Consider the following 25,084-nt stretch of genomic DNA (forward strand, 5'->3'; position numbering starts at 1 on the left):
TTCGGCTACATTACAACTATAATCGAATCGTTTAGTAGTGATTTTAGACCCAGAAAGTAAGTATACACATGACAAAATGGTCATAAACTGCCCATAGCTCAATTCATACGTCTGTGTGAGTGTGAACTGAGGTATGGACTGTTTAATGTTTATGGACGTTTTAGCAACATGTGTACGTATGTGCTTTCCTTGTCTGCATAACCTGCTACTAAACACGCTGATGGTGGCTATACGTAGCTGAAGTCTAGGTAGATTGGCAATACAATACAGACTGATACTTATCTGTTTGCGGTGTTAATCCCTGACTGCAAATGGAATCTATCTGCTTCTATCAAGTATCGGCAGGTCCGTTTACTTCAATGAAATACTTACGCCTAGCTAGCTCCTAGCTGCACGGTCCGACGTATTGGTTTACCCTTCCAAGCGCGTGCCCGATCAATCCATTGGCAAAATACAACTAAAACACTAGAAACTTCAAATCGACATCGACGCCTGCGCACAGGAACGCACTTTCGACACCTCTAAACTTTCCGTGCTGCTAAAATTATTTCGGTTGGTGAGGAACGACAATTCTCTTCCTACGTCTGAAATACACTACGAAAGCACTACCTTCACCCGAGGTGTTACAGACTCCTGCATCGCACGAATGATGTTATGCACTCCCGAAACTCTCCAAGAGGTTATTTGACCTTTAGGTATTCCACCCAGTAAGAATCAGGAGCAGAATGTAGTCGCTTTCACTGGCTATTTTATGCCCCCGCTGATGGAGCTTTCAGCAAGATGGTGTTTCCGGGCAGGGTTGGCACAACTTTTACAAATTTCTCTGCAGTAGGAGTCGCAAAATCACACACTTTTAAGCCATCCGTACAGCCTCCAGTCACAGCTCATTTAGGAGTGTTATGATGACAGTCACCCAGCCGTGACGTTCTCCAAAGGTTGCCGGATAACTACTAGTGACAGCATAAAAGAAACACAGGGCCTATAGTTTAATTAATGTGAGTAGTTGGAATGTGAATTACAGAAGGCCATTAGTTATCACGTAGATGCCAAGTCCAAACAACAGAGCTAAATGACAAATTTTTTACACAGTAAAACCTAAGAGACTTAAATAGTCACTTAGACGCAAAATCACACAAATCATTTGATGACGATGAGAGTGTGATGGTAGATCGATGGCTTCCTGAAGGACCATAGCTTGGTTGCTTGCAGAATGCGGAGGTAACCAGCTATGTGTTGTTGTAACCAGTGCTGCTACGTAACTAGCAGTTGTGCTATATTCTATTTTCTCAGTTGATTTTTTAAAAGTTATTGCACCATACCAGTCCAGAAGCGAGTTGAGGCCATCGCAGGGTGAGACAGCGCTCTCCTATGTTGTCTATGTTTGTGGTATACACGGGGTGTAATGGGTATAACTGCAAATATTTTTCTATGCAGTACCTTAATATGTACACAAATTAGTGTATGGATTGTTTTTTCCTTGCATCCAACGGTCTTGCCACAAACACATTACAAAATTTCAAAAATGTGCGTGAATTCTTATGGGACTTAACTGCTATGGTCATCAGTCCCTGAGCTTACACACTACTTAACCTAAATTATCCTAGGTACAAACACACACACCCATGCCCGAGGGAGGACTCGAACCTCCGCCGGGACCTGCCGCATAGTCCATGATTGCAGCGCCTTAGACGCTCGGTCACAAACTTGACGACCTGATGTTTTCTGGGTGTTTGTAATTGCACCTTTACGCCTGTCAGTATACAGTAACCGTTTTGTGTCCAACATCTACGCTGCTACACCTGACCTGCTGCTCAAGGGATAATAAGCATTAATGGCTTGCTTGTACCATACATATGCAGAGGTACTACACAACCTAAAAGTACACAGCTTATAACAGCTATAATTATTAATTTGCAAATGATGTAAATGCTGATGTAATATTGTTCAGTACACAGTCCTCAGCCACCAACAGAAAAACCTGCCTCACGTTTCTCTTGACAGGACATCCACAACTGCTTTCATCATCAAATATAAAAATCTTCTGTAGTAGTAGCAATTATTTATTTCTAAAAAGGAAAACACAACATGTTTTCCGGCTGTATGTCCGATCTTCAGGTTCATATTGAAATGTGAGTCCACAATCTCTGTCATGCATCCTTTGTGGACTCGCATTTTAATATGCATCTGAAAATGTGACGTACGTTCTGAAATCGAGTTGTCCTTCCTTTTTGTAAATAAATATTTCTTACAATTGCAGCACATTTTATCATTGATGAGAAATATCTGCGCTTATACGCCTTTACATCTTGTATTCCTAGAACATGGTAGAACTTGCTTGGAACTTGTCGATATCATTCTTTCAGTCACTTTCGTCAGCCGGTAGGTACGGGACTGCTGCCTTGGAAGTGTGCCACCTACTAAATAGTGGCTGAGCTGAAGTTACATTCGCCAATCTCTTTTCGGACACTTGATCGGCATAAGCAAAATGTGCGGTGATTTCAGCGCCGCCTGAGACATGGGCAACGCCAGTGTTTTCCAGAAGCAAACTTATAACATCAGATTTTGGTGTTGATGTCTGCGAGTAGGGAACCAGGCGACCTTATCTGTCTTACTAGAGGGCATGCGCTCCAGGATATAGCTATGAGATTAACGGAAAGATCGGCTCAACACCTGTAGGCTGGAGAACTACTCCTTCGCTCGGGTACTGGCTGTCGATACCTCAATAACCCCCTGAAGAGTACAAGGGGGTTGCCGACAAAAGTTTAATTTTTCGAAATTTATGATAAGGTCTTATGGGACCAAACTGCTGAGGTCATCGGTCCTTATGGGTTTTTTTTCTTTTTTTTTTTTTTTTTTTCATCCGTCTACTGACTGGTTTGATGCGGCCCGCCACGAATTCCTTTCCTGTGCTAACCTCTTCATCTCAGAGTAGCACTTGCAACCTACGTCCTCAATTATTATCTTGACGTATTCCAATCTCTGTCTTCCTATACAGTTTTTGCCCTCTACAGCTCCCTCTAGTACCATGGAAGTCATTCCCTCATGTCTTAGCAGATGTCCTATCATCCTGTCCCTTCTCCTTATCAGTGTTTTCCACATATTCCTTTCCTCTCCGATTCTGCGTAGAACCTCCTCATTCCTTACCTTATCAGTCCACCTAATTTTCAACATTCGTCTATAGCACCACATCTCAAATGCTTCGATTCTCTTCTGTACCGGTTTTCCCACAGTCCATGTTTCACCACCATTCAACACTGTACTCCAGACGTACATCCTCAGAAATTTCTTCCTCAAGTTAAGGCCGGTATTTGATATTAGTAGACTTGGCCAGAAATGCCTTTTTTGCCATAGCGAGTCTGCTTTTGATGTCCTCCTTGCCCCGTCCGTCATTGGTTATTTTACTGCCTAGGTAGCGGAATTCCTTAACTTCATTGACTTCGTGACCATCAATCCTGATGTTAAGTTTCTCGCTGTTCTCATTTCTACTACTTCTCATTACCTTCGTCTTTCTCCGATTTACTCTCAAACCATACTGTGTAGTCATTAGACTGTTCAGCCGGCCGGAGTGGCCGAGCGGTTAAAGGCGCTACAGTCTGGAACCGCACGACCGCTACAGTCGCAGGTTCGAATCCTGCCTCGGGCATGGATGTGTGTGATGTCCTTAGGTTAGTTGGGTTTAAGTAGTTCTAAGTTCTAGGGGACTTATGACCACAGCAGTTGAGTCCCATAGTGCTCAGAGCCATGTGCTCAGAGCCATTTGAGCCATTAGACTGTTCAGCAAATCATTTAATTCTTCTTCACTTTCACTCAGGATAGCAATGTCATCAGCGAATCGTATCATTGATATTCTTTCACCTTGTATTTTAATTCCACTCCTGAACCTTTCTTTTATTTCCATCATTGCTTCCTCGATGTACAGATTGAAGAGTAGGGGCGAAATGCTACAGACTTGTCTTACACCCTTCTTAATACGAGCACTTCGTTCTTGATCGTCCACTCTTATTATTCCCTCTTGGTTGTTGTACATATTGTATATGACCCGTCTCTCCCTATAGCTTACCCCTACTTTTTTTCAGAATGTCGAACAGCTTGGACCATTTTATATTGTCGAACGCTTTTTCCAGGTCGACCAATCCTATGAGAGTGTCTTGATTTTTCTTTAGCCTCGCTTCCATTATTAGCCGTAACATCAGAATTGCCTCTCTCGTCCCTTTACTTTTCCTAAAGCCAAACTGATCGTCACCTAGCGCATTCTCAGTTTTCTTTTCCATTCTTCTGTATATTATTCTTGTAAGCAGCTTCGATGTATGAGCTGTTAAGGTGATTGTGCGATAATTCTCGCACTTGTCAGCTCTTGCCGTCTTGTGAATTGTGTGGATGATGCTTTTCCGAAAGTGAGATGGTATATCGCCAGACTCATATATTCTACACATCAACGTGAATAGTCGTTTTGTTGCCACTTCCCCCAATGATTTGAGAAATTCTGATGTAATGTTATCTATCCCTTCTGCCTTATTTGACCGTTAGTCCTCCAAAGCTCTTTTAAATTCCGATTCTAATACTGGATCCCCTATCTCTTCTAAATCGACTCCTGTTTCTTCTTCTATCACATCAGACAAATCTTCACCCTCATAGAGGCTTTCAATGTATTCTTTCCACCTATGTGCTCTCTCCTCTGCATTTAACAGTGGAATTCCCGTTGCACTCTTAATGTTACCACCGTTGCTTTTAATGTCACCAAAGGTTGTTTTGACTTTTCTGTATACTGAGTCTGTCCTTCCGACAATCATATCTTTTTCGATGTCTTCACATTTTTCCTGCAGCCATTTCGTCTTAGCTTCCCTGCACTTCCTATTTATTTCATTCCTCAGCGACTTGTATTTCTGTATTCCTGATTTTCCCGGAACATGTTTGTACTTCTTCCTATCATCAGTCAACTGAATTATTTCTTCTGTTACCCATGGTTTCTTCGCAGCTACCTTCTTTGTACCTATGTTTTCCTTCCCAACTTCTGTGATGGCCCTTTTTAGAGATGTCCATTGCTCTTCAACTGTACTGCCTACTGCGCTATTCCTTATTGCTGTATCTATAGCGTTAGAGAACTTCAAACGTATCTCGTCATTCCTTAGTACTTCCGTATACCACTTCTTTGCGTATTGTTTCTTCCTGACTAATGTCTTCAACTTCACCCTACTCTTCATCACTACTATATTGTGATCTGAGTCTATATCTGCTCCTGGGTACGCTATACAATCCAGTATCTGATTTCGAAATCTCTGTCTGACCATGATGTAATCTAATTGAAACCTTCCCGTATCTCCCGGCCTTTTCCAAGTATACCTCCTCTTCTTGTGATTCTTGAACAGGGCATTCGCTATTACTAGCTGAAACTTGTTACAGAACTCAATTAGTCTTTCTCCTCTTTCATTCCTCGTCCCAAGCCCATATTCTCCCGTAACCTTTTCTTCTACTCCTTCCCCTACAACTGCATTCCAGTCGCCCATGACTATTAGATTTTCGCGTCCCTTTACATACTGCATTACCCTTTCAATATCCTCATACACTTTCTCTATCTGTTCATCTTCAGCTTGCGACGTCGGCATGTATACCTGAACTATCGTTGTCGGTGTTGGTCTGCTGTCGATTCTGATTAGAACAACCTAGTTACTGAACTGTTGACAGTTAACACACCCTCTGCCCTACCTTCCTATTCATAACGAATCCTACACCTGTTATACCATTTTCTGCTTCTGTCAATATTACCTAATACTCATCTGACCAGAAATCCTTGTCTTCCTTCCACTTCACTTCACTGACCCCTACTATATCTAGATTGAGCCTTTGCATTTCGCTTTTCAAATTTTCTAGTTTCCCTACCACGTTCAAGCTTTTGACATTCCACACCCCGACTCGTAGAACGTTATCCTTTCTTTGATTATTCAATCTTTTTCTCATGGTAACGTCCCCCTTGGCAGTCCCCTCCCGGAGATCCGAATGGGGGACTATTCCGGAATCTTTTGCCAATGGAGAGATCATCATGACACTTTTTCGAATACATGTCCTGTGGATACACGTTACGTGTCTTTAATGCAGTGGTTTCCATTGCCTTCTGCATCCTCATGTCGTTGATCATTGCTGATTCTTCCGCCTTTAGGGGCAATTTCCCACCCCTAGGACAAGAGAGTGCCCTGAACCTCTATCCGCTCCTCCACCCTTTTTGACAAGGCCGTTGGCAGAATGAGGCTGACTTCTTATACCAGAAGTCTGCGGCCGCCAATGCTGATTATTTACCAAAATTTAGGCTGTGGCGGGGACCGAAGACATTTTCATTATGAATCAAAGACGCTACCCCTAGACCACGGGTACACACGCCTTAATCTAACTTAAGTTAACGACAACACACACACCCATGCCCGAGGGAGGACTCGAACCTCCGACGGGGGAACCGTGACAATACGCCCGAGACCACGCGGCAATACAGCGCGTCGAGAAACACTTTGCAAGCTTCGAGCATATCTTTTCCTTTTCAGCCCTCTGACTGGTTTGTTGCGACCCGCCACGAATGCCTCTCTCCATCTCAGAGTAGCACTTGCAACCTATGTCCTCAATTATTTGTTGAAAGTATTCCAATCTCTGTCTTCTTCTACAGTACTTGCCCTCTACAGCTCCCTCTACTACCACAGAAGTCATTCCCTCAAGTCTTAACAAATGTTCTATCATCCTGCCCCTCCTCCTTGTCAGTGTTTTCCAGATATTCTTTTCCTCTCCGATTCTGCGCAGAACCTCCTCACTCCTTATGTTATCAGTATACCTAATTTTCAACATTCGTCTGTAGAACCATATCTCAAATGCTTCAATTCACTTCTCTTTTCCAACAGCCCATGTTCACTACCATAAAATGCTGTTTCCCAAACGTACGTTCTCAGAAACTTCATCCTCAAGTTAAGGTGTATGTTTAATGTTAATAAGTAGATTTCTCTTGGTCAGGAATGATATTCACTCCATTGGTAGTCTGCTTTTGATGTCCTCCTTCCTCCGTCCACCATTGGTTATGCTTCCTGGGTTGTAGAATTCCTTAACTTCATCTAATTCGTAAGCACCAATCGTGATGTTAAGTTTCTCGCTGTTGTCATTTATTCTACTTCTCATTACTTTCCTCTTTCTTCGATTTGCTCTCATTACTTATTCTATACTAATCAGACTCATCATTCCAGTCAACAGATGATCTAATTCTTCTTCACTTTCTGTCAGACAGAAATGTCATCAGCGACTCTTCTCACAGATATCCTTTCACCTTGAATTTCAATTCCACTCATGAGCCTTTATTTTATTTCCATCATTGCTTCTTCGCTGTAGAGATTGAACAGTAAGGGGCGAAAGACTACATACCTGTCTTACACCTTTTCTAATCCGAGCACTTCGTTCTTGGTCGTCCACTCTTATTATTCCCTCTTGACTCTTGAACATATTGTATAATACCTGTCTCTTCCTACAGCGTATCCATATTTTTCTAATAATTTCGAAGATCTTGCACCATTTCACATTGTCAACCGCATTATACAGGTCTACAAATTCTATAAATGTGTCTTGATTTTTGTTGTGTACATAGTTCCGCGTAGTCAGCGCGTACACAACTTTCCCACTAGAGCGCGCCCCGCTAAGCACAAAAGCGCAGGCGCAGCGCTCGTCCGTCTCCGCACTACGAGATGGCGCTGTCATAGAGACGGACCAAATTCTGCTTCCGCCGATCCGCGTATTAATATGTAACGCCGCCAATGAGATTACTGCTAACTTAGAACCTTTTCTCCTCGCGGACCACACTCGTGCAGTGATACATGAACGCGCGAGATATTATGACGTGTGTACAGACCTCCGATTGGTCAGTCGGCATGAGTCTGTACCAGTCTGCATTTGTCTGCAACAGTCTGTACGAGTTCTACATTTGTCTGTACCAGTCTATAGTCAAGTTTCAGTCTGCACCCAATAAGATTACCATATTCCTGTACACAGCCATGAAGATAAATGTATAGACACTTTTGTCAAGTATCAGAGATATCTGTGAGAATAAGATTAACACACCAATACCAAAGGAACTTCAGATTGTCAGATAGCATCCAGAACCGGGTTAAGTAATTTTTATGCTTGTTATTATTTTAATAAATGTGTGTGAAAACTAATCAAGTTCTGTTTAAAGTTGGTCACCATCAATCTGCTACTCTAAGCGTGCAAGTGGCATTTCTATGGTCTGACCTAACGGCAGAAGATAAACACGCCACGATAAGACCACGAGACATATTGCTGACACTCGCCTACTTCGTTAGAGCGTCTGATGTAACAAAAGAAAAGTGATTTTGTTATTCAATGGAAAAGTTGGAATTTGAGATTTCGCTTACTTTTTTATCAGTCACAATTGGCGTAAGGATCATGGATTGAACATTGTCATAAAATATTGCATTATGAAATGTGAATAGTCTTTAAGTGCAGTTTCGCGTGGCTTGAAGCAGTCACAGCTAGCTTGCTATTGATTAAGAAATTGCATTATCGCCTTTCTAATTACTTCATGATCTTAGGTACGATCATACCCGGTTGTGAAGTTATTGTTATGAATAAACAATTTACTAAGGGACCAGAAAGTTCTTAAGGCTCAAAACCAACTGTAACATCACACAAAAGGGAAATTCAATATTAAAGCTGATGCAAGAAGACGATAAAACAGTTTTCTTCTTGTCAATGTAACACGCACATAGGACTGCTAATCTTGGTGTCTATAATCTTAGCAAAATGCATAATTAAAATGAAAATAATACTGAGATTATGATAGGAATGAGCACTGCTAAATGATCCAATATTTCCAGAACAAATATTTATTATAACTAAAACATATATCGTACCTTAAGCTTAGTACTACGATGACGGTACATTTTTATGTCCGTTTCATGTTCATTGAGCGCTCTTTTATATAGCCATTGTCCTCTTGAGTCGCTCGTGCGTCGTCACGATAAGTTATAACAGTTCTTATTTTCACACTTCACTCAGGCGGAACACGTTTTTATTTATTTAGTTAAAAATTAGATCAGACCGCCACAAATGTGCGTCCGTCTTACGTAAGAAAAACAGTACAAGTCTTTAGTGCTCAAGGCTTGATTTGTTCTCCAGCGAACAAAATAGTGAAGGATCGCGTATCTATCCGTATTTTTCTGTTTATTTTGCCGCCCAAAGACGACGAATTACATTATTTAGAAAAATTCCACCGTCGCTATGCGACGCCTTATTAAACAGTAATCATTCTTTATAAACAAGTATTTGCCTTCTGGCTGAAAGTATTAACTATTTGCTGTTTTAATGAAGCCAAAAATAGCGAATGTCACTAGCGACAAGTCAAATAATCTGATGGTGTGTGTACTGAAGGTCTTACAGTACGCACACCGCAATTTTTCTTTAGTGTTGCTTCCACTATCAATCGCAACGTCAGAATTGCCTCTCCGGTGCTTTTACCTTTCCTGAAGTCAAAGTGATCGCCATCCAACACATCCTCAGTTTACAATGTTAAAGTGGCATTATTAGAGAGGTAGAGTGCACGGCAAGTGTCCGGTTGTTGCAGTGCCGCCCGACATCCTGGACCAGCCGACGAGCACGGACCTGGTGGTGCGCGAGGGCGACAACGTGACGCTGCGCTGCGCCGCCACCGGCTCGCCGCAGCCCACCATCACGTGGCGGCGCGAGGGCGGCGAGCCCATCCCCGCGCCCGACGGCGGACAAGGTAGCCAGCCAGCCGGCGGCCGCTAATTGTCTGTCTGAGGCGCCGCCGCTCGGCCGTGAACGCGCATGCGCCGCCCGCGCCTCACGGCGAGTGCGTCCTTTAGTGATTATCCCTGCCGGCACCACTCGGCTGCGGCGCCGCGTTAATGAGGTGTTCGCAACGAAATGGGCAGCGTCCGCAAGCTGCCTCTCAAATGGGAACGCGCCGCCGTCTGTGTAGGCAGCGTGATGCCCTCCTGCGCTGCTCTGCGGCGACGTGTACTCAACTCCTCTGCACACGAGGGTGCAGTGTGACACCATTCGTGACAAATAGGAGCAGCAGCGCTGTTAACGAGGCGACTCCGCCGACACGGTAGCCTAGTACACTCATGTGCAGAAAGTAGCGGAACACATTGAACGAATAGAGATAGGACGTTCATATTCAGAGGTCTTGTACATTAGTTCCGCAGAAGTGATTAGCATTTGAACCAAGTCGGCCCGTGGGCAACTATACCTTCCAGTATAATGTGCATGCGGCTCTCGTTGTCGCTATAAACGTTAGGTAATGGGCCAGTGAGACTTGAGCAGACCTTGCAGGATGTATCGCAGACTTATGAGCGAATCATACCGTCAAAACAGTGAGTTTGTAATAGGGCGCATTACCGGCATGAGAGAATGTGATGCATACATCTGGGAAATTGCTGCTCTGGTGGGATTTCGGCAGTGCAACGGATGTGTGCCGAATGGTTCACGGAAGGCCGTAGAACACGACGAGATGCCTTTCGCCCGGAGTCTTGGGTCCTCCCTCGGGCATGGGAGTGTGTGTTGCTCTTAGCATAAGGTAGTTTACGTATTGTGTAAGACTAGGGACCGATGACCTCAGCTGTTTGGTCCCTTAGAAATTTACACAGATTTGAACATTTTGAACTAAGAGATGGGTCAGGTAACACCACCTAGACAACCCACGAGGAGACTCATACCTCGTCCGAATGACACTGTGGGACAGATCTGTGTCCTCCTCGGCTCTGTCGCAAGAGTAAAACAGTGAAACACTTCGCACGCTATCAGAGGTGACAGACCGTAGCCGTTTAGTACGGCATGGAAAACGTGCGCGTCGTTCATTTCTCCGCTTACCTTTCACGAATGTACAGAAATGTGCTAGACGGCAATGGTGTACAAAACGCCATTAGTGGCGATAGAAATGGCATGAGATAGTGTTTTCGGAAGGATCTAGGTTCTGTTTGTTTGAAAATGAAGGCTGCATTTTGTTTCGCCGCAGGCAGAGGGAGCGGCATCACAATGACTGCATTTTCTCAAGACATACAACGCCATCTCAAGGCCTTATTGTGTGGAGTGCTATTGCGTACAATTACAAATCACAGTACATGAAAGACATCCTGCGACCTGTAGCCACACCTTTTGTATCGCGCCTAGATAGGCGGTGCGTGGATCTGCTCCTGTGAATTGCGTCTGTTATATAGGCCGAGAGTGAAGGAAGAGAGTAAGAGCAGGAGAGGTGAAGCACTTCGGTATTGCATGTTACTTTAACGCTTTTAATAGAGTAAATATCAAATGCATACATAACTTTGGGTAGGATGAGCACGTGGGTGTGAAGCTGTAGTCCATGTCTAATCTTGTGAAGTTACGATGACTGGTCTGTATAACCTCAAAACTAACAAATACTCGTTGTTATCCAAACTGTAACGGAACGTAACTAATACAAAGTCTAAATAGCAAGCTAGCCCACTCGGTAGTAGAAGCGATATTTCCAGGCCGTTTGCTCTCGATGAAATGGGCGAAATCAAGACGGCATTCGCTGAGCTCCACAGCGTCGGCCAGAGGGCGGTGTGGTCGGCGTAGTTTGTCTTCCCTCGTAGTCCCAACTTACGAGAGCGGGCACCAACGTTGCGGCATCGTTACTATCGACGCCACAGTACCCTCTCTGCACAACACCCCACACGCCATTTTTCAACAAGACAATGCACGACCGTACGGTGCCTCACGAAAACGTGCCTTCTTGGTGTCACGGGATGTCAACGTTTAGACCTGGCCTGCTAGATGACCGGGGTTGTCGCCAATTGAAAAGGTGTGGGATGTGGTGAAATGACGGGTGCAGCGCTGTGACCCAGTGGGAACCACCGCACATGAACTTTGAACCTGGTGAATGGAGCATGGTTCGCTATACCACAAAACGCCATTCCCGTCTCATACGCCTCGATGCCATCATGCATCAGGGCGCGCGGTGGATCCTGTGCCTACTATACAACAGGATACATGCTGAACCGAGGTTGAAAATGGTTATCATTTGTGCATAACACACTAATGTACATATCCTGTGAATATAAATGTCCTATTTATAGTCGTTTCTGCTGAACATGAGTGTATATACCATATTTCATACAAGTGTGACGATATTAAGCTGATTTTGTGTTTATCTTTTGACGATATCCTATGCCCCGTTTTTAAAAGAGATCTGAAGACGAACTTTGCTGACCGAAACCTGTAGTATGAGGATCTAACAAATTTGTGATCAGAGACGAAAACAGAGAAATGTATTCTGCAATTTCTAGATCGCTGCTCTACTCGTGACCATGTCGCGGCTTGTGGAATATTTTGTCCTCGCCTTCTTTCATATTTCTCCCCACTATGTTTCCTATAATGATGGTTTCGATTGCCGGCTGATGGCATCAAAAGAAGCGCTCGGAGAGTTTTTTGCATGGAGACAGTAAACCTGTTTTTATTTCCTGGTAGTGCTGTAGCGCAGGGCACTCTGCAAGATTGACTGTAACCGACACGTATGGCTTACGCAAAAACGGCTATGCGGGAAAAATGTAAAGAATTCAGAAACAAGATACTACCACCTGAGGTATCGAAATTTCTATTTCGATTTTGTTTCGATCATTACTCCTAAAGTTGGTTCGGTGTAGCTCCTCATTCTTAACGCCAGTTATCTTCTTCACCTCAACTTCTTCCATCAACTGTCTGCGTAGTAAACTTACCTTCACCTGCAGTTTTCAAGAAATATTGTATCTATTCGATGTACTAGTTCTTCAAGGCTTTTGCAATTCTTACTCGGTCAAACAATCTCGTCATTATTCCCAAGTGCTCAAGCCAATTCAAGCACAACTGCCTCCTGTAGTAGTACATCTCAAAGTCTACTAAATGTTTGATTTACATATCTCCCATTGCCATTATTTCATATTCATACAGAGCTTGAAACGTGGCATTTATTACTCTTTTTGTGTTTTCAGGGTCTATATTAGCTGGAAAGCACCCATTTCTTTTCATAGAAAGCCCTTTTCATACGTCTAGTACTTGTTACTTTGTGTTTGTCGCATATTTGTTCTTCACCAACTTGTATACATCTTACGTATATTTGTCAGCTACCATTCGATTCATTCTATTTACAGCCCCACTCAATTTTTGACCACTTTTGGTTACCATTTGCGTATCATCAGCTGATATTTTTGCCCGTGGAATACAGCTTTTATATACAGCATTTCAATCAAAGCACCCAATTAGTTCGAGGAGTCACTAGTTGGCCTAGATGGCACCGAAATGAAACAAAGCCTGAAATATTTAATCCTTGTTCGAAAATTTCTTCAGAGAAGAGTATGATAGTGCCAAACACTTCATCTCAGGGTACCACTTGCGCCAAACCTTCTCAGTTGTTTTTTGGATATATTACAGTCTCTGTCTCATTTACAGTTACAACCCTCTACAGTTCCCTCTAGTGCCACGTAATATAGACCCTCTTACTCAATAAACCCATCTCTTCTACTTGTCAGTGGTTTTGACATACAGATCATCGTTTCCTTTATATACAGAGTAGGCGTTAAATGCCATTCTCTATCTCTTAAACTTCTGCTTGTCACTTCAGCACGTATACATGAATTATTGTTGCTAGCGTTTATTTGCTATTTATTCACAGGAATAGCCTTATTACTGAACTGAGTAATTCACTCTCCACCCAATCTTAATGTTCATGTGAAATTCCATTCCCGTTGTGCCATTTTCCTTTGTTTCTGATATTATCCTAAATTTCTTTGTCCAGACATCACTAACTTCTTTTCATTTCATTTCACTTTACTGGCCACCACTACTCTTAGAATCAACCTTTGCATGTTCCTTTCTTAGATTTACTAGCTACTCTACCACTTTCGATGTTCTATCATTCCACACTCTGAAACGTAGAATTTTATCGCATCGTGGGTTATTCTCTTCTTTTCTCGTAGTCACCTTTCTTACCAGTCCCCTCCCTCAGATCCTAATGGAGGACTATTCCAGAATCTTTCACCAAGAAGAGATCATCATGAAACTTTTTTAGTTACACTCCACATCTGTTGTGTATACACTATATGTATCTTCAATGGATTGGAGTCCATTGTCTTCTGCTTCCTCCTGCCGTTGATAATTTCTGACTGTTTCGCGTTTTAAGTGCAGTTTCCGCACCCAAAGGGCAAGAGGGGATCGTAAACGTCCATCCTTCCTCCGTCCGCTCTGACAAATCGGTTGGAAGAAAGCTGGTGATACGCTATGGAGGAGGTCTTCGGCCGCTATTACCGGTAGTCTGTATTCAAAATTCTGGTAGTGGCTGGGTAAAAGAGGTCCGTCTTTGAACAAGAACCTAACGTTGATCTCTAGATGAACAGAGAGTCACACACGATTGGAAGGAAGAAGCAGATTATACCAGGGTAAGAAGGACAGCAGATTTTTCACATTGACGTCCATTTGTTGTAGGATGATGGAAGATAGCCACGCGGAGTGGCCGTGCGGTTAGAGGTGGCTGTCACTGACTGCGCGACCGGAGGTTCGCGTCCTCCCTCTGGCATGGGCGTGTGTGTTGTTCTTAGCATAGGTTAGTTTAAGTTAGTTTAAGTAGTGTGTAAGCCTAGGGACCGATGACCTCTGCAGCTCGGTCCCTTAACAACTCACACACACATTTAAGCATTTGATGGAAGAGATATTTGTCACATTCTGGAGACCGAATCATTTATAGGGAACAACGGGGGTCAAGTGAAACTGAACTTGTCCTGTTCTACGAAGGCAGTCGTAAGGTCTGTGGAAAGATACCGCAACCCTCGTAAGTCTATAGCTGATTATTTGCGTTAATCACAGACGAATAAATATTAGCGAATACTGGTTTCGGAGATAGTATTCTCCTTCCGAAGTTACTCTGTAGCCAACCTGAAAAGATCTAAAGATATCTAGTCACGTCAGAAACCAGTAAACACTCGGAACTGTGACTAAAACTATAATATATTACTTCCTCAGTGCCGGCCGCGGTGGCCGTGCGGTTCTAGCACTGCAGTTCGGAACCGCGGGGCTGCTACGGTCGCAGGTTCGAATCCTGCCTCGGGCATGGATGTGTGTGATGTCCTTAGGTTAGTTAGGTTTAAGTAGTTCTAAGTTCTAGGGGACTGATGACCTAAGATGTTAAGTCCCATAGTGCTCAGAGCCATTTGAACCATTTGAACTTCCTCAGTTTTTTAACGGAATCCTGGAGTATGTGGGTAGAGAAAGCAAGGTTGATGTTTCCTGATTTCTAGGAGACCTCTGCTACAGTTCTGAGCTGCCGCTTGTCAAACTGTGGAATATCGGGACAAATATGTGGCACGATTGACGATTTGCACACAAACAGCTTCTCGAATATAGTTTTTAATGGCGAAACAACCTTGGAAGCGAAATCAATATCAGATCTACCCCAAGGAAATTCCTAATAACGTTACCGTTCATTATATATTGAAAAGACTTGGAAGATAACGCTGTTAGCTGCCTCAAGTTGAGCACAGATGATGCTCTTGCATATAAGAAAGTTGCCTTGAGTGAAATCTGTTACGAAATGGACGAAGACATTTTTTGTAATGACTCACAGACAAATCACAAAATAAATAAGCGCGTTGTAACATTTGTAAATAAATTATCTGACCGTCAGTATCCGGAATCCTATGTAATGCGGAACTGACAACTAGATAACACAGGAGATAGAACACCTAGTACGACATACTGTCTTAGAGTTAGAGGAGGAATAACTGCACCGTGTCCCGTCTGGAATGCTCAGTGACTTTGAACGTGGACTGTTCACTGGCTGTCACTTGAGTAGCCCATCAGGAACATTTCAGTCCTTCTGTTCGACTGCTGATGAAGTGTCACTGAAGTTAAAACATAAAAGGACGGCAGCAACTGAACCACGATCAGACAGACCTAATTTACTGTGCTGGGGTTTCGTAGCCTGTCGAACGGAGTTGCGGCTGGTATGCCAGATTAGTTAATTTAATAGGTCTGACATATAAGAATAGCCAGACTCCTAAAGGGATAACTAGCAAAGTAAGTAATATTTAAAGACACACTGAAGCGCCAAAGAAACTGGTATAGGCATGCGTATTCAAATACAGAGATATGCAAACAGGCAGAACACGACGCTGCTGTCGGCAGCAACTATATGACAAGTGTCAGACGCAGTTGTTAGATCGGTTACTGCTGCTACAATGGCAGTTTATCAATATTTAAGTGAGTTTGAACGTTGTAGTATAGTTGGCGCTTCAGGAACGGGACCCAGCCTCTCCGAGGTGCGGATTTTTCCGTACAACCATTTCATGAGTGTCCAATGAATATCAGGAATCCGGTAAAACGTCAGATTTCCGACATCACTGCGGAAAAAGATCCTGCAAGAACGGGACCAACGATAACTGAAGAGAATCATTCAACGTGACAGAAGTGCAATGCTTCCGCCAATGCTGCAGATTTCAACTTTGGGCTGTGATCTAGTGTCAGCGTGCGAACCGTTCAACGGAACATCATCGATATGATGATTCACGACACAAAACTTTACGACTCGCCTGTGCCCGTCGACACCAACATTGGACTGTTGATGACTAGAAACATGTTGCCTGGTCAGACGAGTCTAGTTTCAAATTGTATCGAGCAAATGGGCGTTTACGGGTATGGAGACAACCTCATGAACCATGGTCCCTGGATGACAGCAGGGGACTGTTTAAGCTGGTGGAGGCTCTGTAATGGTGTGGAGGGTGTGCAGTTGGAGTGATATGGGACCCCTTATACTTCTGGATACGACTCTGATAAGTGACATGTACGTTAGCATCCTATCTGATCACCTGCATACATTCTTGTCCATTGTGCAGTTCCACCGACTTGGACAATTGCAGCAGGACAATGCGACACCCCCACAGTCCAGAATTGCTACAGAGTGGCTCCAGAAACACTCTTCTGAGTTTAAACACTTCCGCTAACCACCAAACTCCCCAGACATGAACATTATTGAGCTGGCCACCAAACTCCCCAGACATGAACATTATTGAGCATATCTGGGATGACTTACAACGTACTGTACTCCACCCCCTCGTATTTTTTCAGTTTTATGGGCAACTCTGCCGGATTCATGGTGTCAGTTCGCTCCAGCGCTACTTCAGGCTTAAGTCGAATCCATGCCATGTCGTGTTCGCGCACTTCTGCGTGCTCGCGGGGGCCCTAAGCGATGTTAGGCAGGTGTACCAATTTCTTTGGATCTTCAGTGTATATACAGCTGGTAAGACAGCCATGTTCAAAACTGTAATATAACCATGTGCGTACCATGCTCCCAGAGGAGGGAAGAGATGAAATCATTTAATCTTGACGATTGATAGAAAGAGATTTCTATGGATCTAGAAATATATCTGGGCCTACAGCTGCGTCCAATCTCCCCCCCCCCCCCCCTCCCTCCATCCCCTCCTCCTTATCGCAGCTTCTCGTACACTGCGGGAACCGACGAGGAGTAAATACAGTTGTTAAGTGCAGCTCGTTCGTCAGTTCCCGGTCACATTACAACCAAACCCACTCCTTGCAAGGATAGCACACTGGACTCGCATACGGGTGGACGACGGTTCAAACCCGCGTCCTGACATCCCGATGTAGATTTCCCGTGATTTCATTACGTGGTTCAGGCATATTCCGAGATGGTTCCTTTGATAGGAAACGGCCGACTTTCTTCCCTAACCCGAAAGGACTGATGAACTCGCTGTTTGGTCCCGTCTCCCAGATCAACCAACCAACCAACCCAGGGATTGGTGAGCGGTATTGTGAAGACCTAAGTAATATGGGCGACTCGCCTCCCCGGGTACGTTTGATACTTTCCTATCAGAGGTGTAGAATATCTTAAGTTTTTCCATGAGGTCTGTAGCATCTCCGTGATTCAGGTGATTAATTCAAGATCCACGCTCCCTGAGAAACACAACGTACCACCCTCGCGTTACATGGTGCTCGATGAAGCATACCCACAGGTCAATGTTACAGGGCACTGGCTGAGCTCAGCATTCGCCAGCTCAGGAGTCCTGGGTTCGCAGACCATAGCAACAAAATTTGAGACTCTATTTGGCAGGATCCGGGAGGCTTGTGTGGCTTATCAGATGCGAGTGAGGCAGCGGGTGTTGCCGCCATTTTCTGTGTACCTGACGTCAGACATATTATATAAAGTCAGAGAATTTGTACCGTCTACAGGGGACTTGCTTAGCTTTTGCAAAGAGTTGGAGGTTGTCGTATCGTGGCCGCGCGGAATCAGCCGAGCGGTCTCAGACGCTGCTGTTATGGACTGTGCGTCTGATCCAGGAGGAGGTTCGAGTCCTTCCTCAGGCATGGGTGTGCGTGTGTTTGTCATTAGGATAATTTAGGTTAAGTAGTGTGCAAGCTTAGGGACTGATGACCTTAGCAGTTAAATCCCATAAGATTTCACACACATTTGAACATTTTTTTATCGTATCGTGGAGCGGCAGTGCAAATTTTCATCTACATCTACATTATAACTCTGCGTTTCTCTCCTTAATATTTGGTGGAATAACCACTTTCAGACTATTTCTCGACTGTTCCACTGTCGAATAACATGTCGAAAAACAGAGCACATAAATCTTTACATGCGCTCTCTGATTTATCTTAGTTTATTATGATGGTATGTACTCGTTCACGGGGGAGTCAGTAAAATATTTTGACATTGCGAGGAGAAAGTTGGTGACCTAAATTTTGTGAAAATATCTCGGGGCAACAAAAAACGCGTTTATTTTAATCTTGCTGACCAAACTCCCTATCATGTACGTGACAGCCTCTCCGCTGTTCCGTAGAAGTACAATGCATGTGGCACGTCTCGAACTTTTCCGATGTCCTTCATCAATACTATCTGATAGGTTTCCCATATAGAAACGCAATACTCCAGAAGAGGATGGACAAGTCTATTTAGCAGATTTTCTGCAGTACTTGAGTGTTGTCCTAATAAAACGTAGTCTTTAGTTTGCTTCATCTTCTATGTGATGATTTTAAGTTTAGTTGCTTGTAACTGCGATACCTAGATGTCCAGATGACTCGATAATTTTTAAAACGGTATTATTTTTCGATAACAGAAATTTAACAGTGTTTTTTTTCTTTTCTTACCGTATATGTGGAGGATCTTAGAGTATTTACTGTTTATGATCAATTGCCACCTTCTACAAATAATTTTGCAATGAGTTTTGAACTTCTCACGAATTTGCTGGACGGTAAATGACAGAATCACCTGCAAAAAAATCTACGAAGGCTGCTGAGATTGTGTACTAAATCGTTTATATAGATCAATGACGTAATAGGGCCTTGTGGAACTTCCTTGAGGAACCCTAATTCCACTTCGATTTCAGTAGATGACTACCGGAAATAACTAGGAACTGTGAATATTCTGAAAGGAAATCACAGACCTAGCCGTACAACGAAGAGGATACTCCATTTCGACAGTTACAAACATTATCGCAATGGAAAAGTAGCAACGATTACGTTTATACATTATTGTCGACATAAGGGAGATATGCGTATAATGAGAGCACCTTATATAGGGGTTTTCATTTGATGAGATTTAGTTTTCTACTAATGCAAATCATTTACGGCAGGGGAAAGAATCGTAAAATATGTTGGTATGAAATACTTATGTAATTATTATAATTTTTACCGAGTCAGAAACTAACAGTAGTATATTTGATTATTAAGCCGAATTTGATAATTCGACCAAACCTTGGAATTAACCACATACATCCATGGTCGAACTTTAAATAAGTTAATCCACCAAATTTATCTCTGTACTATTGGAGTAATGTGAGGGACGCATACAATTGAGACTTCTCAATCAAGTGCGTTTGGCTTCGAGCTGTTACGAGTATAGAGCAATGTTTCGAAGACAATTTTCAAATTAATGAAATTTAACTGAAATCCCTTTCATTTTCTGAATTATCAGTGCATTAATAATGTATATATTTTGGGATATTAAAGCTATGTTTTTTTTTCTAGGCACATGGGACATTGTTGAACGTGAGTCTCTGTACCACCTAGTCCAACTCTGATAAACTCTAATAGCCGTTTACGGAGAGGAAGCATAGGTGGCACTAGAGATATTAAATAATTGCTTCGGAGTATAATTGCTTTCGAATAAGTAGCACAGTGTCTGTGTAATGATCCTACGTCCTGAAGTCACATGTGAATCGACATTTCAATATGTTTGCTGAAATTCACCACTATTTTTTCTAGTAGCCACGTTATAAATTTATCCTAGTTCCTCTGAAGACAGCAAATCACAGACAAGCTAAACGCTAGAAAACGGCGTAGGATGGTAACTGAAATAAACTGAATGGAACATACGAAAAAACGTAGGTAAAGAAGGCACACGTTTCCCACACTGATAAATATAGGGATTGTTTGTATCAATATTTTATTTGTGTACTGCTTGCATATTGATGAATGATTCTCTCCCATATTCTCAGCTCAGTCACTCAGAATCGCTGCTTCCATACAACTGCGCAGCGACCAATCAATTGTTGTCTATTTGTATAGTGCCCCGTGAGCTTTTTAACGTGAACAAAATGGAATGGTTGCAATCGTGGCAGAGGCATTGTTCAAGACCGAGGAGGAAGCGAGTGTTTGTCAATAGAAGGAGCGTGAATGAGATACAGCCACTGTTCATTTATTGTCACGTGAAGAATGCACACCAGTGAGTTCCTCAAAAAATTGGGGGCTATTCACCTGAACAATGTGCTACTCCGGCTCACGTCGTTATTGTGCATCCGGGCGCGTTTAATCAAAATCCGTTATTCAACGTTATTTAACGGGACACACGATATCCGCCCTTTATGATGTTGACAGAGATACTTTTCAGCTAGCTGCTTTCTGGTAGAGAACTGCATCGCAAATGCATGTTCTCCAGATAGGAAAAGAGCTCATTTTACAGCACAATAAGGGAGCAATGAAATTAATGAGTTCGGTAACACCGAACATGGGTAACTGCGGATCCAAAGCAATTTCTAACTTCGGTATTTGTATGTATCCTGTAAAAATGGGCCTAAAATACCTACAAATGGAAAAAAATAATTATTATTTTTCGGATAGGGTACACTTTAATATAATAATATGCTCATGTGATTCATTCACCACTACACATATACAAGTATGTATATACAGCTAAACTTTGCTTCTTACGCTATCACTAGAAATTACGTTTACATATCCCTCACTATAGTGGCGCTTTCTCCCATGAAAGACCGTATTTTTTTTTTTTTTTTTTAAGTTTCGATTGATTTGAAGCTCTTCACATTTTCTTATCTTATGTTGATATTTTCATCTATGCATAAGTCCTCCCGTCAGCATTCTCTACAATCTGCTTAGGATATTCCAGCTATAGATTGTCTCTAACATACTTTCTTCAACTTGCCATTCCGTCTCAAAGTTGAGTATCACTGAATGTATTAGCAGATGTCCTGTTAACCTCCCCTTTCTTTTGGCAGTGATCTTTTGCTCACCTACACTTTATATAACCTCTTAAATCCACACTTTCTCCGTCTACGTCTTCTTCGATAGCACCGCAATTGGAATAATTCCCAGATTTCTCGCCGTATTGTTGGTGGTCCACGTTTCACTTCAAGATAACTCTGTGCCCTAGATGAATGAAGTACTCAGATTAAAAAGTCGTAAGATCGCCCGTACTGTTCAGTCTATACATCAAAGAAGCAATGACGGAAATAAAAAAAAGATTCACGAATGTGATTAAAATTCAGAGTCAATGGATATCAATGATAGGATTCGCTGATGACATTGCTATACTCAGTGAAAGTGCAGATGAATTATAGAAAGTGATGAATAAAATGAACAGCCTGATGGGTACAGAATATGGATAGAGAGAAAGATTAAAACAATGATAAGTAGTAGAAATGAGAATACCGAGAAATTTAAAATCGGATCTGGTGACAACGCAGTAGCAGAACTACTGAACTCTGCTTCCTAGATCTCAATCCCTGACGGACGGAACAAGGAGGATATAAAAATCAGTCTAGCCTTGATAAAAAGAGCATTTCTGGTTTAGAGAAGTCCGCTTAAATCAAACGTAGGTCTTATTTCGTGGGAGAAATTTATGAGAATGTACATCTGAAACTCAGCATTTTATGGTAGTGGGACATGGACTGTGGAAAAAAAAAAAAAAAAAAAAAAACCAAGAGAATCGAAGCATTTGAGGCGTGGTGCTGCAGACGAATGTTGAAAATTAGTTGGAATGATAAGGCATGAATTGGGGAGATTCTCCACGGTATCGGTATGGAAAACACTTACAAGAAGGGAGAGGCAGATAGAACATCTGTTAAGGCGTTAGGGAATCACTTCCATGATACTAGCAGGAGCAACAAAGAGTAAAGACTGTCGAAAAGGTACATATTGGAATATATCCAGTAACTAATTGAGGACGTAGGTTGCAAATGTTACTCTGAGAAGAAAGCGTTGGCCTTGAAGAGGAATTCATGGTGGTCCACCCGTATCAGTCAGAAGGCTGATGACTCAAAAAGAAAATATGAACACTTTGTAGAAATTTTTCCTCCGTTTCGTATCAGTAAACCGCACACTCTCGATTAACGAATCGAACGCCCGTGTATAATACAGTTCCAAACACCTGACTGATTTGTAAGTGAGCCAATGTGTTAACTATCTGACCTTAACCACGTAAGCGAGGAAATATTTAGAAAAAGTTGGATGTTTAAAGTTTGTTGGAAGTCGCCAAGTGTATGCACATAATCTGGGTAATTTGCGCTCCGGCAATTAAGCTACCTCAAGAAATATACAGAGTTTCTAATACAGTACTTGTGTTGCTGTATTAGTCCATTAACCGAATGTTATACCTCTTCATAAGCAGTTATGACAGCATCTTAAATTTTTAAATTCGGTCATTGAAAGTACGAAACTCTGAAAATGAAATTTTTTGCTGCACTTGGAAGCTGTAAGATAAACAATCTGTAACTGACACTATGCACCACGAACCGAGTTACCCGTTTAGTAACATATATCCGCTACCAGTAGAGTTCATTTGTTGAAGAAGGCTTTCTTCTCCTGTGTCAACCTCTTGCGACATCTTCTTTCTTGGCGTAATCTTGCTTCCTAGGAGAATTCTTTCACTTCGTTCATGCCTGTGTTGTTCCCAGTTCTCTACCTCTACATCTACATCCAACTCTGCAAGCGGAGGGTACCTTGAATAACTCTATCGGTTCTCCATTCTATTCCAGTCTCGTACTGTTCGTGGAAAGAAAGATTGTTGGTATGCCTGTGTGTGGGTTATAATCTGTCTGATTTTATCCTCATGCTCTCTTCGCGAGATATACGTAAGTGGGAGCAATATAGGCTACTGCTTGACTCCTCGGTGTAGGTATGTTCCCGAAACTTCAACAAAAGCCTGTGCCGAGCTACTGAGTGTCTCTCTTGCAGGGTCTTCCTCTGGAGTTTATCTATCATCCCCGTAACGCTTTCGCTATTACTAAATCTTCTCTATCTCTTGTGTCAACCCTATTAGGTACGGATCCCACACCGGTGAGCAGTATTCAAGCAGTGGGTGAACAAGTGTACTGTAACCTACTTCCTTTGTTTTCGGACTACATTTACTAAGGATCCTTCCAATGAATCTCAGTCTGGCATCTGCTTTACCGACGATTAATTTTATATGGTCATTCCAAAAAATGGTTCAAATGGCTCTGAGCACTATGGGACTTAGCACCTGAGGTTATCAGTCCCCTAGAACTTAGAACTACTTAAACCTAACTAACCTAAGGACATCACACACATCCATGCCCGAGGCAGCATTCGAACCTGCGATCGTAGCAGTCGCGCGGTTCCGGACTGAAGCGCCTAGAACCGCTTGGCCACCGCGGCCGGCATGGTCATTCCATTTTAAATCACTCCTAATGCCTACTCCCAAATAATTTATGGAATTAGCTGCTTCCAGTTGCTGTCCTGCTATATTGTAGATAAATGATAAAGCATCTTTCTTTCTATGTATTCGCACCAAATTACTCATGTCTACATTGAGAGTCAATTGCCATTCCCTGCACCATGCGTCAATCGTTGCAGATCCTCTTGCATTTCAGTATAATTTTCCATTGTTACAACCTCTCTGTATACTACAGCATCATCCCCAAAAAGCCTCAGTGAACTTCCGATGTCATCCACAAGGTCTTTTAAATATATTGTGAATAGCAACGGTCCTACGACACTACCCTGCGGCACACCTGAAATCACTCTTACTTCGGAAAACTTCTGTCCACTAAGAGTGACATGCTGCGTTCTGTTATCTAGGAACTCTTCACTCCAATCACACAATTGGTCTGATAGTCCATATGCTCTTACTTTGATCATTAAACGACTGTGGGGAACTGTATCAAATGCCTTGCAGAAGTCAAGAAACACGGCATCTACCTGGAAACCCGTGTCTGTGACCCTCTGAGTCTCGTGGACGAATAGCGCGAGCTGGGTTTCACACGATCGACTTTTTCGAAACCTACGCTGATTCCTACAGAGTAGATTTCTAGTCTCCAGAAAAGTCATTATACTCGAACATAATACGTGTTCCAAAATTCTACAACTGATCGACGTTAGAGATATAGCTCTATAGTTTGCACATCTGTTAGACGTCCCTTCATGAAAACGGGGATGACCTGTGCCCTTTTTCAATCTTTTGGAACGCTACGGTCTTCCAGAGATCTACGATACACCGCTGCAAGAAGGGGGGCAAGTTCCTTCGCGTACTCTGTGTAAAATCGAACTGGTATCCCATCAGGTCCAGTGGCCTTTCCTCTTTTGAGCAATTTTAATTGTTTTTCCATCCGTCATCTATTTCGATATCTACCATTTTGTCATCTGTACGACAATCTAGAGAAGGAACTACAGTGCAGTCCTCTGTGAAACAGATTTGGAAAAAGACATTTAGTATCTCGGCCTTTAGTCTGTCATCCTTTGTTTCAGTACAATTTTGGTCACAGAGTGTCTGGACATTATGTTTTGATCTACCTACCGCTTTGACATAAGACCAAAATTTCTTAGG

At 42.7% G+C, this 25,084-nt stretch overlaps 1 protein-coding gene across 1 annotated transcript in view; it reads left to right on the top strand.

The window, feature by feature from the left end:
• The window catches only part of LOC126482009 (opioid-binding protein/cell adhesion molecule homolog), a 361,349-nt gene that overhangs the window by 252,357 nt on the left and 83,908 nt on the right, over positions 1 to 25,084 (top strand). Inside the window, exon 4 of the mRNA XM_050105976.1 lies at positions 9,602 to 9,760. Within this exon, the coding sequence (XP_049961933.1) occupies positions 9,602 to 9,760 (159 nt within the window). The remainder of the gene's footprint in view (positions 1 to 9,601; positions 9,761 to 25,084) is intronic.

This window comes from Schistocerca serialis, chromosome 5 (genome assembly GCF_023864345.2).
Source record: "Schistocerca serialis cubense isolate TAMUIC-IGC-003099 chromosome 5, iqSchSeri2.2, whole genome shotgun sequence".
NCBI lineage: Eukaryota > Metazoa > Arthropoda > Insecta > Orthoptera > Acrididae > Schistocerca > Schistocerca serialis.